General features: G+C 48.9%; 1 protein-coding gene across 2 annotated transcripts in view; it reads left to right on the forward strand.

The window, feature by feature from the left end:
- Positions 1-15896, forward strand: part of XNDC1N (XRCC1 N-terminal domain containing 1, N-terminal like) — a 33746-nt gene that overhangs the window by 16878 nt on the left and 972 nt on the right. The window contains exons 12-22 of one of the 2 annotated variants that reach the window (XM_063093110.1): positions 660-1379; positions 3803-4015; positions 4967-5131; positions 6592-6766; positions 9376-9576; positions 9663-9825; positions 10836-10928; positions 13298-13490; positions 14024-14151; positions 14280-14358; positions 15363-15492. In XM_063093110.1, the coding sequence (XP_062949180.1) occupies positions 660-1379; positions 3803-4015; positions 4967-5131; positions 6592-6766; positions 9376-9576; positions 9663-9825; positions 10836-10928; positions 13298-13490; positions 14024-14151; positions 14280-14358; positions 15363-15492 (2260 nt within the window). Of the gene's footprint in view, positions 1-659; positions 1380-3802; positions 4016-4966; positions 5132-6591; positions 6767-9375; positions 9577-9662; positions 9826-10835; positions 10929-13297; positions 13491-14023; positions 14152-14279; positions 14359-15362; positions 15493-15896 lie in introns of those variants that run through there. The other variant, XM_063093111.1, reaches the window with a different exon arrangement.

Genomic DNA, 15896 nt, shown 5'->3' on the forward strand with positions numbered 1-15896 from the left:
GAGCACCTGGAGCTCTGAGCCTGGGCACAGAAGGGAAGAGCAGTGAGGACAGGACTGGGCCTGGTGGAGGAGACATGTCCTCCAAAGCAGGAGAGGGCAAAGATGGGGGTTTGGTGGAGGAGAAGCATGTTGAGATTTGCTGGGAGTCCTGGTCGGAGCAGAAGGGTTTGGGAAAAGCCCAGTACAAAGTCCCTCCTGTGTGGACATGTCTAGACCTGCCCTTCAGATAGGCTCTGGGACTTTCAGAGGAATGAGCAGCTGGGAGGTGAAGTCAACAAGATGAGAGCTGGGTCCCGCACAGATCCTGTGTCCCTACCTGTGGGGTTAGGCTCCAGTGCATCCCCGTCGACCTACGTTAGCCCACCCTTTCTCAGGGTAACCACATTTGGCCCCACCATGTGTGTGGGTTCCTGTGAGGGTGCAAGTTGCACCAAGGAGGGGCCCCCAGTCAGACCCAGTCCTGGCACTTTCCTAACCTGTGAATCTACACAATAAAATGGTAAATAAGACAATTTTTGCCAGCATGTGTTTGAGAAAAGGAAAAATATGATGGTGGCTGAGTATGGAGGATTAAGAGCATGAAGGTGGAAGGGTAAGGAAGGCCCCAAAATAAGGGGGCTTAGAAACTCAGGGTCCCTACTCTGTACTCCCTCCACCAGCCACAGCCTAACTGGACCGAGATCATGAACAAAAAGCTCAAGTTCCCACCTCCACTCTTCGCTGCCATCCAGGAGGGACGACTAGGTCTTGTGCAGCAGCTGCTGGAGGCAGGGGTCGAGACCACAGGCAGTGGGCCAGGTGGGCCCCTGCGGAATGTGGAGGAAGCTGAGGACCGCTCTTGGAGGGAAGCCCTCAACCTGGCCATCCGCCTGGGCCATGAGGCCATCACTGAAGTGCTGTTGGCCAATGTCAAGTTTGACTTCCGGCAGATCCACGAAGCCCTGCTAGTGGCAGTGGACACAAACCAGCCTGCCGTGGTGCGTCGCCTGCTGGCCCGGCTGGAACGGGAGAAGGGCCGCAAAGTAGACACTAGGTCTTTCTCACTGGCTTTCTTTGATTCATCAATCGATGGCTCCCGCTTTGCCCCTGGAGTCACTCCACTCACCCTGGCTTGTCAAAAGGACCTGTATGAGATCGCGCAGCTGCTCATGGACCAGGGCCACACCATTGCCCGGCCCCACCCAGTCTCCTGTGCCTGCCTCGAGTGCAGCAATGCCCGCCGCTATGACCTGCTGAAGTTCTCCCTGTCCCGCATCAATACCTACCGTGGCATTGCCAGCAGGGCCCACCTCTCACTGGCCAGTGAGGATGCCATGCTAGCTGCCTTCCAGCTTAGCCGTGAGCTCAGGCGCCTTGCACGCAAGGAGCCTGAGTTTAAGGTTGGTTTCTCCTACCCTTGGTGCCCTGTCTCTGTTCTTCCACCAGACTGTGGCTGGGCCTGTGGTGGGTGTCCTGGGAAATGGAAAGCAACAAAAGGAGGATGAGGCCTAGTCTCTGTTCTCAGGAAACCTCCATTTTGATAGGGAGTCACAGAATCCCATCCTGAGGGGGATCTCATTCTAAAGGCAGAGAGCAGTCACTCTAGGGGTACCTAGTCTTATGGGGGTGGCACAACCCCGACCCTAGGGCTGCCCTATTTGTTTCATAGACACAGAAAAGCAGATGGACAGACTTAGAGATGGCATTCAGTGGAATATGTTTCTTCTTGGGTACCTAGCATGATTCAAGCTTGTGATCAAAAGCAGGAGAGGGGGTCGACCCCATGGCTCACTTGGGAGAGTGCGGCACTGGGAGTGCAGCAGCGCTCCCGCCGCGAGTTCGGATCCTATATAGGGATGGCCGGTTCACTCACTGGCTGAGTGCGGTCACAAAAAAGGACAAAAAAAAAAAAAAAAGCAGGAGAGGGCGGGGGGACAAGACACAGGACACTCAAGTTAATTCAGTACCTCTGTGGATGGTGCTCACAGGGCTTCCAAGGCCCAGAAGACAGGAAGGTCAGAAAAACTGCTGTTGTGTTCAGGGATGACTTCTTGGAAGAAGCAGCATGTGGCTTATCTATGCAAGTGGGTGTTTTTTTTTTGTTTTGTTTTGTTTTTTTAAAGATGACCGGTAAGGGGATCTTAACCCTTGACTGGGTGTTGTCAGCACCACGCTCAGCCAGTGAGCAAACCGGCCATCCCTATATAGGATCCGAACCCATGGCCTTGGTGTTATCAGCACCACACTGTCCCGAGTGAGCCACGGGCCGGCCCGCAAGTGGGTGGTTTAAACAAGAAAGAAGAGCAGGGAAAGTATTTCAGTAGGGCTGCAGTCTAAGCAAAGGCTCTCTGGTAGCAAAAGTATACATGGTGACGAATGCAGGGGAGACCCTTTGAAGGACCAAGAATGAATGAAGCAGAATCTGGAGGCAGGGACCAGTCAGGGGGCCTTGAATACCACCAGTCCAGTTCATCCATCACTCATCCACTGGCATCCCCTGTGGGCCAAGCCAGACTTGGTCCCCATCCTCAAGATTACCATTGGGTGGGCTGGCCAGTTAGCTCAGTTGGTTAGAGAGCGGTGTTGTAACACCAAGGTCAAAGGTTTGGATCACCAACCAGCTGCCAAAAAATTAATAATGATAAAAATTTTTACATTGTATAATGTCAGATATGCTAATTATCCTGATTTGAGCATCACAGATTGTACACCACTAGATATTTAACCCTGTACCCCACATATATATACAATCAACTGTGGTTTCAATTTAAAAAAAAAAAAAAAAAGGTTACCATTAGATGGGAAAATTGACAAGCTTATTAAAATGGAGGTCTAAGGGAGAATATGGCCTGTGTCAGGTGAGCATGAAAGAACACGCTGCTCCCACCGAGAGTTGTGGGAGGATAGGAGAATGAAAAGCCCCTACTGCACAGCTAGCAGGAAGGGGCAGTCCTTTCCAAAGCACTTTCCCTCCCTTCTCACAGCAGCCCATGGAGAGAGGCACAGCAGGAATTATCCCCACTTTCCAGGCAGGGAAGCTGAGGCCTGGAAAGAGGAAGAACCTTACCCAATATGACACCATCTGAGGGACAGTGCTGGGACTCAGACCTACATCCTCAAAGCCTAGCCTGGATTCTTTCTGGGTTAAGGGCCCCAAGCAAAACTGAGGATAGGATGGGTAAAGTGGAGCCAAGAACTGCCTTATTCATTTCTGCACCTCCTAAAACTGCCAGCACATGTTCTCATATAAAGTAGATGCTCAAAAAAAGTAATTTAAATGAACACGTGAAAGGCATAGGGAGTAGGAGTAAAAGTGGGACAGAAAATAGGGATTAGAAGGGCCGGCCCATGACTCACTTGGGAGAGTGTGGTGCTGATAACACCAAGGCCACGGGTTCGGATCCCTGTATAGGGATGGCCGGTTAGCTCACTTGGGAGAGCGTGGTGCTGACAACACCAAGTCAAGGGTTAAGATCCCCTTACCGGTCATCTTTTGAAAAAAAAGAAAATAAGGATTATAAAAATCAAGTACAAGAAATGGGCAAAGGTGACAGAGGGGTTTGGGTTGAAGTGACTTAGTGATGAGGGAGAGATAGCACCAGATAAGAAAAGGTGACACAGGAGGTAATTCATTATAGCAAGAAGTATAGGTGAGGTGGCAGAGAAGAAAGAACTCAGTGACACCAGATGTAGGAAGTGATGGCCCTAAGACAGGACAGAGGTGGCCCAAGCCCACTGGAGGGGAGGGCAGATGGGAGAGAGGCTGGTTTAATGGGGCTGGGTCCACAGCGTGGCCCACACACACCGACCTGCTTCCCTACAGCCTGAGTACATTGCCCTGGAGTCGCTGAGCCAGGACTATGGCTTTGAGCTACTGGGCATGTGCCGGAACCAGAGCGAGGTCACCGCGGTGCTCAACGACCTGGGTGAGGACAGTGAAGCTGAGTCTGAGGCTGAAGGCTTGGGCCAGGCCTTTGAGGAGGGCATCCCCAACCTGGCAAGGCTGCGACTGGCCGTCAACTACAACCAGAAGCGGGTCAGCTGCACCCTACCTATTTCCCCCTCCCTGCCTGATCCGTTGCCCTGCCACCTCTTGATATTCCCCTCTCCAACCCTAAGCAACTCCTCTTCCTGCCCCAGGATCCTCTTAGCCCTTGATTCTGAGCACCCTTCTGTCTAGGCCCTTGAGCCTGTGGGTCCCCAACCTTCCCTTTTTACCTTCAGTCTAAGCCACTAACCTCTTCCCAGCCCTCAGAAGAAGATCCATTACCTACTAGGACCCCACCTTCAGAACAGGACATCTGGATCTTAGACTCAGCTTTGCCTCTTCCTGCTGAATAGCTTTGGTCCAGTCTTTTTGTGTTAGACTTCAGTACTTCTCTATACAGCAAGATTAGACTAGCTCTCTCGGGGCCTAAATATCGAGTGACTATTATTTCCTGCCTCATTAAACACTCCACCGAGGCTAAAGATATGCTCCCTTTCTAGCCTCCCCCTGCCCCTTATTCCTCACTGTCCTCTACCCTCAGGTATCCTAGTCCACCAGGAGCTTAACCAAGAACTTTCCCTCATAATGGCTCCCCTGACCCTGCCTCCCAAGAAAGCAAACCTCACTTTCCATGCTTTTTCCCTTCTCAAGACCATTCAAGCTAGTGCCCCACATCTCTAAGAATGCAGGGAAGCCTGGGGTTCTGGAACATGGATACCCAGTTCTACCCATCAGTGCCTGAATTAGATTCAAGAATGCAGGATCCGGAGAGTCCAGAAAAATCTTTGACTTCAGCTTCCTCCTTCACAGACCAAGGACTAAAGAGGGGTGGGGTCTGCCCATGGTCACAAGTGAGTTGTCCCTCTTCTGGGCGTGGGGAGAAAAGAAGGATGGTTCAATCTCTGTGGCAGGGATGTAAGAGTTGTGCACCAACTGGCTCCCCCTTCCTCCTCCCTGCTTGGTGGGTGCCTCCTGTGGTCACACTTCATCTCTGCTTAGTTTGTAGCACACCCCATCTGCCAGCAAGTCCTGTCCTCCATCTGGTGCGGGAACCTGGCTGGCTGGCGTGGAAGCACCACCATCTGGAAGCTCTTTGTCGCCTTCCTCATCTTCCTCACCATGCCCTTCCTCTGCATTGGCTACTGGCTGGCACCCAAGTCCCGGGTACTAAGAATAAGATGAATAACTGTCACTTTTCAAGCACTTGTTTTGTGCCAGGCCCTGGGCTGGTCATTTGTGAATGTAACTTTGTGAATGTTCCCATTAAGTAACTTGAGGTGGCCCCAGGAGGTGGGCATTACTCTGTTTTATAGAGGAGGAATCTGAGGCACAGGGAGTGGAAGTGCTCTTTCTGTCACGGGTGTACAGTAAAGAGCAGAGGCAGGATTTAAACTGTGGGCTCTCAGCCTCCAAAACCTGAATCCTGCTGATAACTCTATACTCTCCTAAAGAGAATCTTACCTCATTTAACAAATATTTCCTTGAGACTCCACTGTGAGCCAGGCAATGTGCCTGGCACTGGGGATATAATGGAGAACAAGCCTGTTCCTGTTAACCAGGTGAGGATGAGAGAGAGGAGTGTTCCAGGAAGCAGGAACAGTATGAAACACCATGTGTGAAGGCCCAGGGGAGAGAGAAAGTAAAGCATTGGGGGAACTGAAAGGAAATAATGTGTGGTGGAGAAGGGATCAGGGGTCAGATCTCACGGCGCCTTATAAGCCACGTGAAGACTGAAAACACTGTAAGATAAATGAGGCGAGTGCCCCCATCAGCTTTGTATTCTAGAAAGCTCCCTCTTCCAGTGGTATGAAAGATGGGTTGTGGAGAGGAGCAAGAGTTAGGCAGACTGTCAGAGTATGTGAAAGAGAAAGTACATAAAGATGCCTCTCTGGTTTCTGGACTAGATGACAGAGCCATTTTATGAGGTGGGGACACACAAGGAGGAAGAGCAAGATGGGATAGATAGTGAATTTATTTTTTAACATGTTGAGTTTGAAGAGACTGTGGGAACTCCAAGGGAAAGTAACTTACGTCTGTGATCCTCAGTTCCTGAAAAAATGGGAATAGTAATACCTGCCTCATGGTTATGAAGGAGACAATAGATATGAAAGTATATGGCCTGGGCCGAGCCTGTGGCGCACTTGGTAGAGTGCGGCGCTGGGAGTGCGGCGACGCTCCCGCCGCGGGTTCGGATCCTATATAGAACTGGCCGGTGCACTCACTGGCTGAGTGCCGGTCACGAAAAGGACAAAAAAAAAAAAAAAAAAAAAAAAAAGAAAGTATATGGCCTAATATATGGTACTTTCTCAATAAATGTCTGGAAAAGTGAGTGAGTGAAGGGGCCAGCCTGTGGCTCAATCGTGAGAGTGAGGTGCTGATAACACCAAGGCCACGGGTTCAGATCCCATATAGGGATGGCCGGTTTGCTTAGTGGGTGAGCGTGGTGCTGACAACACCAAGTCAAGGGTTAAGATCCCCTTACCGGTCATCTTGAAAAAAAAAAAAAGTGAGTGAATGAATATGAGAAAAGTGAGTCACAAGTGGACTGAGCAGTCCAGAACGGCTCCCAAGAGGAAAGACTGCACAGGACCTTGAGAGTCATGCTTCCTCTCCTTCCCCCAAAGCTGGGCCGCCTGCTGAAGATCCCAGTGCTGAAGTTTCTGCTGCATTCTGCCTCCTATCTGTGGTTCCTCATCTTCCTGCTGGGAGAGTCCCTGGCCATGGAGACACAACTGAGCACCTTCCATGGCCGCAGCCAGAGTGTCTGGGAGACTTCACTACACATGGTTTGGGTCACAGGTACATGTGTGGGGCCCTATATTTGTGGCAGTCTTCCCTGAGGGTTCTCTTCACTGTTCTTCATGATAAGCACCCCAATGTGGAGAGACCCTGCTTCTGTAGATGCTCACTGAAACTATGACCGGACCCCTCTGGGCTCTAGCACACCAAGGGACCCTTTTCCTTTACCCCTAATCAGGGGACATAGCCCTGTGGTAGACTTCCTGAGCAAAGACCCCATTCTTCTCCCTATCTGACACCAGTCCCTACATACTCCGGAGGTTCCACTCACAAATAAGACACTGGTCCACAGGTGGGACATTAGCTTGATGTAATGGTAGCCTGCAAGTACACTGCCAGACAAGCCATCCCAGAGGTCATGGAAAAGAATGGCTCACAGCCCAAATTAAAATGCTCGAATCCTATAGTTTACTAATCCATAAATGGTGTAGTTATGATGGTGTTGTTATGAAGACTAGAGTCGAGGTTTGAGCTGGGGGAGGCAGTAGGGGGAGGGCAATAAACAGAAGGTGCCTGGGCCCAGCACTTGATTTGGGGGAGAAACAGTGGCAAATATGTCTGGCCACAGCTATAGCTTGCCAATTATCCTGATAAGCAGCTATGAATTTGATGTGCATTCTTTGGGCAGAGGACATGTGGAGCCAGAATGGGTGTCACTGGTGGACGGCTGATTTAAGATCTGATGAATACTGAGGACCTCTTGTGCCCCATGTTTATTCAGTGTATCATGAATATTCAGTGTCTATTCATCCCTTTCTATGTATGTTCACACACATATGCTCTACGTACTTTATTTGTTCAACATGTCACCCAGGTAACTAATTTACCCATGCTTAATGCATAAGTTTCATCCATTCTATTGGTTTTCTTTTTTTTTTCTATAGCAGAATCAAATATTCTAAAGCAATTCAGAAAATGCAGTTTTCAAGAATCTCCAGAGCTCCACCCAGCTTCTTGCTGGTTAGCTCAGCAGGCTGGACTGGTGGCCCTTTCCTCAGGTGTCCTCACCTCATTTAGCTCTAGCTTAGTTAGCAAACTCCCACACCACCAGTATACCAAGTCCACTACTCCTCCCTGTATCTCGCCAGTCAATGAAGTCTGAGAGGAAATTTGACCAAGAAACTTTAGGGAAAGAGAACAAGAGCAGCCCAAGAGGGAAAGTGTCTCAGCCTGTTATTTACTAAACATTTATTGACTGTGCAGAGTAGAGATGAAACTAATACAGTCCCTGCCTGTGGGGGAAGAAAAGTCTTATAAACACATGAAACAAAGCTTATTTATTTATATAATAAATGTTTGCTGATGCCTTATTGTGAGCAAAGGCCTGAGAATACATGAATAAGTTAAATATGGTCCCAGCCATCCATTCAACATACATTTACTAAGCGTCCACCCCTCCTTCACAAGGTACTCTCCCGCCATACAGCAGTGATATCAATTCCTGACCACATCACATTCTCACTTGTCTCCAGGACTTTGCTCATTCACTTTCCCTAGGGCACTTGTTCATTCCCCCACCGCCCCTTCCCCTGGCTGGCTCCTACTCCTCCTTCAAGTTGCAGCTTCAATGTCACTTTCTTTGAGAAGCTTTCCCTGGCCTCCAAATCAGGGTGAAGACTCATTCCTAAACACTTGGTTGCCCTGCTCCTTGATCCTAGCATTTACCACATTGTATTGTATCTACTTGTATTCTTGCCTGTCTTCGTCACTAGATTATACATGCTGGGAGGGCAGGGACTGTGTCTGTCTTATTCACTATAGGATCCCACTGGCACATGGTTGGAGCTTAATAAATATTTGTTTAATTTATTCTGGGCACTGGGGACAAAGATATGAATTGCACATGGTCACTGCCCTTGAGTGGCTCCAAGTTCAGGGGGAGGTGGGGGGTGCATGGAGAGATGTTCTACAGTGCCCCATAGTGATGGTGCCACAGAAATATTAATGGAAAGCTGTGAGAACACAGAACAGGGAGCAACTCAGTCCACCTGGTTAGGGAAGGCTTCACCAAGGAGTTGATATTTGACCTGGGCTGCAAAGGAGAGCTGGGTTGGCTTCTAAAGGGTGTGGAAGGGCATTCTAGGCAGAGGAAAGAGTAAGTGGAAAAGCACACAATTGTATTCAGGGAATGGAGAAGGGTATAATGTGGCAGGATCATCTGGCTAATGGGGTCCAGCTCCCAAGACCCCCCATCCCCAGGTCTGGTGCTGGGCCCCACTGAGACATGGGCACCCTGAACAGACTGATAATTTGGAGCCCCTTCAAATCAATATTCTTTAAATATTTTCCCAGTATTTATTTGGTGGAGGGCAGAGAGAAACAGATTTTAATCATTCCCTCCCAATAAACAGCCTCTCCCAGGTGTTACTTTCTGAGTAGCAACTGACTATGATAATTGGGGAAGGTCACAGCAGCGATGAATCTGCATCAAGAGGAGTCTTTATTTTCACATAAGATCGCTTTGTACATGAGTAGGTTAAATGTTTACATTTTATCAACTTCACCCCTGCCCCCAATGTTTCAGCTCCCCATCTCCGTGCCTAGCTTCCCCCTCTACCACAATCTACTCTCTGTCCCATCCTGTCCTGGCCCCTTCCATCCCCCTTCAGGCTTCCTGTGGTTTGAGTGCAAGGAAGTGTGGATCGAGGGCCTGCGCAGTTACCTCCTGGACTGGTGGAACTTACTGGACGTGGTCATCCTGTCCCTGTACCTGGCAGCCTTCGCACTGCGCCTCCTACTGGCTGGGCTTGCCAACATGCACTGCCAGGATGGCTCCAATGGGGCTGCCTGCCACTATTTCACCACAGCTGGTGAGTGACCCCCAACTCAGCCCTGAATCCCCCAGTCCCTCCTCTTTCTTGCCTCCTGGACACAGCTCCCATTTCACCCTGCGCAGAGCGAAGTGAGTGGCGCACCGAGGATCCCCAGTTCTTGGCTGAGGTGCTCTTTGCTGTCACTAGCATGCTCAGTTTCACCCGCCTGGCCTACATTCTGCCAGCCCACGAGTCGCTGGGCACTCTGCAGATTTCCATTGGCAGGATGATCGACGACATGATCCGGTGCGTACTGTCCCTGCTCAGAGCACCCTTCTCTCTGGTAGACTCCACTCAACCACCTTCTGAAATTCCCCAGCTCCAGTATGGCACAGGGGTTCTTGACCTGCATTCCTCCAGAGACCTCTTAACCCCTGGAACGACAGCAAAATTTGAAGCATAAATGTAAATGTAACTTTCACTGCAGAGAGGGTCTATAACATTCATCTAATTCTCAACGAGGCCCATAGCCCCAGAAAAGATTACAATCCAGTGATAGCAGAAAGAGCCATTGGTTGGAAGTTCCTGTCCCAGTTCTGTCACCATCTCTATGACCCCTCTTTGGGCCTCAGTTTTCCCATCTTTAAGGAAAGCTAAGTACTGGAATCAGGGATCCCTTTACATCCTTCCCATTCTACAACTGCTCTTTGAACTCATGACATTATCTGGTCTTCTTGATGCTTATCACCTAATCACGTAAAGCCAAACCTGGCCTTTCACTCCAACCAGAGCCCATAATTAATGCCTATTCCTCTGGGAATCCCTTGCCTGAGATGGAACTAGAGTGGGTACCCTTAGTGGGAAAAGCCCTAGTTATGTCTGTGAACATTCAGCTCAGCTAAGCTTCAGGGAGAACTTCCCACCCCAACCTTCTAGCTCTCCATTTTGCAGGCTAACTTTTACATGTGGCTTTAGCTCTTCTGGTGATAACTCCTGTCCAGTGGAACCCTCTGACTCCCAGTCATCCCTGTACAATCTCAGCTTTGCAGTCCCTCCCTAGGAGACTGGTCCCTCCCCAGCTTTGCCTGCTTGAACTCAGTACCCATTACTCTTAAGGGAGAGCCTCTGCTTTGGCAATCACTTTAAAACTCTTCTCATTTCCCACCCACTCATTTCTCTATTCTTACTAGTAACCAAATTGAATACTTGTCCAGTAGAGAGCCAGGGAGGCCATAATTCTCAGTCCCCTTCCCATAGTTTGACTTCTCCCAGGACAGAGGCCTGCTCCTATCCTTCCGCATCCCACCCCCTGCCAGGTTCATGTTCATCCTCATGATCATCCTGACTGCCTTCCTCTGTGGCCTCAACAACATCTACGTGCCCTACCAGGAGACAGAGCGGCTGGGCAAGTATGCTGGGGCAGAGGCAGCCTGGGCAGGTGGGGAGTCAGGGACCCTGCAGCTTGGAACCCTGGTGATCACTTCTTCCTTTCTCCCCCATCCCCTTTTACTCACTCAATTAATTCTCTTCTTTACTCAGTTCCTCGTTGATTTACTCTGTCACTCATTTATTTGTTCATTTATACATTCATTTGTTCACTCATTTTCTCACTAAGCTTTTTATTTTGAAAAATGTCAACATATGAAAAAGTTAAAAGTACGGTGGACACCCGTATGCCCTTCATCTAGCCTCACCAATTGTTAACGTTTTGCCACACTTGCTTGATCTATTGCTCTCTTTATTCTTTTTTTTTTTTTTCTTTTCCTGAAACTCTTATAATAAATTGCAGATATCATGACACTTCACCCCTAAGTAGTTCAGGATGTCTCCTAAGAGCATAACCACAAAACCATTTTCACACTCAAAAGATTTAACATTAATACCATAATATTATTTAGTATATAGTCCCTACTCAAATTTCCCCAGTTGCCAAAAAAAAGCCTTTCTAGTTTTTAAAATCTGATATCCAATCTAGGAGCATGCATTACATTTTGTTGTCATATATCTTTGGTCTCCTTTAATCTAGAATACTTCTCTACCTTTTCTTTATCTTGCATGACAAATGAGCTTTTTTTGAAGAGTGTAGACCAAGTTATATTCCACATTTGGGATTTATTTATTTCGCCCTCGTTAGATTCAAGTTAAGCAGTCTTGGCAGGAACACAACCTACCTGATGATGTGTACTTCCCATCGCCTCATGATAGGAGGCACACGGTGTCATTTTGGCCCATTGGTGAGGCCCTAGAAAACCTCTCGAGTGTAAAAGGTATGAGGAAAACCCTTTTAGTAAAAGGAGATATGCTGAGACTGTGAGACTAAACTGCTCCCTTGCAACCTTTCACCACATGGCTTTAGCATCCATAGATGATTTTTACCTGAATCAGTTATTACAGTGGTGGTTTCAAGACGGTGATTTTCTACTTCTTTCACTTCTTCTATGCTTATTAGCTGGCATTCTTCAATACAGAAGTGCTTTCTCCTACCTTTTTCTCTTTCAGATATCACTATGGACTCAAAGTTGTTTTTGTTGTTGTCGTTTTTTGGTGGAAACGAACCCTTGACTGTGGTGTTATAAGGCAGTGCTCTATCCCTCTGAGCTAACTGGCCAGCTCTCAAAGATTTTTTTTTTAATATAACAATTAATTGCAGTCATTATCCTTTTTGATGCTCAATTCTTCCTAAATATGGCCAAAAATTAATTCTTGTATTTGTTTATTCACTCATTTCGTCATTCATTCATTTATTGCCTCACTTTTAAAAATAATTCACTTTCTTAGTCATTCAGTCGCTGTATTTTTTTGTTATTGTTTAGCTCACACCCATTTACTGACACCTTCTTTATAGTAGGTCCTGTCCCGAGCACTGGAAGCACAGAAAGGAGAAATGAACCAGACATATTCTCATGGAAAAGATAGCCATGTGCATAAACAAGCTCAATTTGGGATAATAAGTGCTATGAGAAAGGAGGGCTTATGTCAAGGATGCCCAAAGGAGGAGACTTCCTCCTCTGTCTTGGATGATCAGCAAAGTCTTCACAGAGAAGGGAGAACCTAGACTCCACATAGAAGGATTACGGACTTCAGAGAAGACTCCAGGAATTCTGGGCAAAAAGGGGGCATGTAGGGACGTACATGTGGAGAATAGCAAGGTGTCTCCCACAGTTGGCACATGGAGACAATTTTGTGAGAGGAGGCTGGAGAGGGTGGCTAGGACAGGTCATGGAGTCACGAAGGCCTTGCTAAGAAGCTTGGGTTTCTCCAGCAGGCCAGGGAGCTCCAAGTGGCCTCCCAAGTATGTGTCCTATTATAAATTCTTCATGCATGCAACTGCGTGATGGTTTTATTGATGATGTTAAAGGACCCACACTTGGGCCTGTGGTTATTGGTCAAGGCTTTCTCATGGCTCCAGTGTATATGGAAGCTTTATTCAAACCAGTTCTTTCACAAAGAATCCTTATTCATGGGCTGGCTTCAGGCTGTTAGCTTAAAGGAACTAATTTTACACAGTTTAAACCATGAATCTTGTGCCAGGGACAGTAACTAACTACTCATTCCTGCCTGCTTCATGGGTCTTGGTGGTATCACTCCACAGTATCAAGGGAAGGCTGAGCCCTTCTGGGCTGTTCATTCATGGGTGACAGCTAATTAAGTCAAAAGTACTAGTGCTAAAAATCTCAGGTAGGTTGTATGGTAGACAAGTGGATCCGTGGCTAGGTCCTGGAGGGTGAGGAGTGTGTCTGCGTGGAGCTCTGGCTCTTCTCCCACCCCTCATTTCCAGTTTCAACGAGACATTCCAGTTCCTGTTCTGGACCATGTTCGGCATGGAGGAGCACAGCGTGGTGGACATGCCTCAATTTCTGGTGCCAGAATTCGTGGGCCGGGCCCTCTATGGCATCTTCACCATTGTCATGGTCATTGTGCTGCTCAACATGCTCATTGCCATGATCACCAACTCCTTCCAGAAGATCGAAGTGCGTGAACTGAGGCCAGCGTAGGCCAGGGGAGAAGAAGGGAGAAGGGAATGGAGAGGAAGAGAGTGTAAGGGCTCAGGACACTTGGGATCCTGCTCTGCCTTCACTGTTGTCTTGTTTTGTGGCTTTGGAGCAGTATTTCTCTGTAAAATGAGGATCTTAGTAGTACTGTTAGTATCTCCAGACACCAAATCTCGTGCTCTTTCCACTTTATGTTTGGGGGGAGGGGTGCACTGTGAAATAGTAGCAGGGAACATAAGGGAGAGGGAAGAAATGGCTCAGTGTTTGCAGGCTGGAGAACAGGCTGGGCAGGAATTGGATGTCAGGAGGATGAAAGATAATGGGGGGAGGAGAGGAAAAGGGGAGACAGGCAGGGGATATGTGGGTGATGGGTGACGACAGGGAGAGGAAAGTGGTTGGCACACTGGAGAATAAGAGATGTGAGGATTGGGGAAGAGACAGGCAGATTGAGCAGGCAGGAGGGCCAGGTGCCAAAGTGATCCTTGCACAGCCCCCTGCCTCCTGGCCCCCAGGATGATGCTGACGTGGAGTGGAAGTTTGCTCGCTCCAAGCTCTACCTGTCCTACTTCCGAGAGGGCCTGACACTGCCTGTTCCCCTCAACATCCTGCCGTCCCCAAAGGCCATCTTCTACCTTCTCAGGTGATGACTTCAGAGTTCTCAGTCCCCACCCTGCAAGCACCCAGCCCCCACACACCACCCAGCTCCTGCCCCCATTCCCCTTGGCCCTGTCCCCTGACTAACCTTTTCCCACCATCAAAATTTCTCAGGAGAATTTTCCAGTTCATTTGTTGTTGCTGCTCCTGCTGCAAAACCAAGAAGCCAGACTATCCCCCAATCCCAACCTTTGTGAGTGCCCCGTCTGCTCGTTGTTGGTCTCCCTCATGTCAGGCCTTCAGCAGTATTGTCTGTTCTATCCGTTTGTCTGCATGCCCCTGGTTTGTCTGTCTTTCTGGGTGTGTTCCCCAGAAAGCCTGTTCACAATTCCCACCCTCTTGTGTGGCTCTCACTTTCCTCTTCCTGCCTCTGCCCATTTCCTAAATTTCCACCCCTGTGTCATCTGACTTCAACAGAAGTGCATGCCACCCTCTTCCCAAGCTACAAATATGCCCTAAGCGCCTAACAAACCTCTTTATCCAAGAGTGGGCCAAGATATGGTTGAATGTTTTCAAAAAAAAACTTAAGAAGCTAGGGGTAAATGCCCCACAAACTGGGAAATTGGAAAGCCGGCAGAGGCTTGAGATAAGAGTCTGGGCGTCCAAGGAGCTCACTTACCCTCGTCACCTGCTCCCTAATCCAGTCTGGCTTGACACAAACCCATTCCTAATTCAGAATAGCATTACTGGGCCGGCCCCGTGGCGCACTCGGGTGAGTGCAGCGCTTGGGAGCGCAGCGGTGCTCCCGCCCCGGGTTCGGATCCTATATAGGGATGGCCAGTGTGCTCACTGGCTGAGCCCGGTTTGGGCGACAGCAAGCCAAGGGTTGCGATCCCCTTACCGGTCACAAAAAGACAAAAAAAAAAAAAAAAAAAAGAATAGCATTACTGCCAGGTCTGTAGGGGGTTCTCCCGTCCTCACTCCATTTCCCAACCCTTGCCCCCACCCCTACCTTGGTCCCCTCAGAGTTGGCCCTTCCCCAACTTTTGGCCCCCTATCCTCCTAACTTCCAGGACTGCCCTGTGAGATGGAGGCAGACCAGGATCTAGGTGTGTGGCCTTCAGGGACAGAAAAGTCTGCAGACTTTGCTTTGGTCCTTTATTGCCTGGGTGGGATGGGGAGGGCACAGGGGTGGGGCTGGAGCAATGATTTGAGGAAGGCTGGGGGTGGATAACCTCTCTCACCCTCCCATTGCAGGCTAATCCTGGGGCAGGGGCAGGGCCTGGGGAGGGAGAGCATGGATCCTATCGCCTTCGCGTCATCAAGGCTCTGGTGCAGCGCTACATAGAGACTGCCCGGCGCGAGTTTGAGGAGACCCGTCGGAAAGGTTGCCCACCTGCAAGCCAATCCCATTCCTATGGGATAAATGCCCCACACACAGACTCACGCTCATCATCCAGCCTCATTTATATGTGGCCCCATCCTACCTGCAGAGTGTGGCCCCTTGCACTCAATTCCCCTCTGACCCATTCGGGCATTTTTTTCCACTCATTTCATTCCATCACTTATTCCTGCCTTCATTCATGTGTTCATTTATTCTCTCATTCACTTCTTTATCCATTCACTCAATTCATTATTTATTCATTCATTCACTCATTCACTTATTTATTCACTCATTTGACCAGCATTCATTGCTATATACCCCTGTGTTCCAGGTCCTGTCTTGGAGGGAGGAGGCACTGTGTAGGGCAGGGACACCTGGAAAGCTTTCAGTCTAGCAAGGAAAGGAAA

Source organism: Cynocephalus volans, chromosome 4 (genome assembly GCF_027409185.1).
Source record: "Cynocephalus volans isolate mCynVol1 chromosome 4, mCynVol1.pri, whole genome shotgun sequence".
Taxonomy (NCBI): Eukaryota; Metazoa; Chordata; class Mammalia; order Dermoptera; family Cynocephalidae; genus Cynocephalus; species Cynocephalus volans.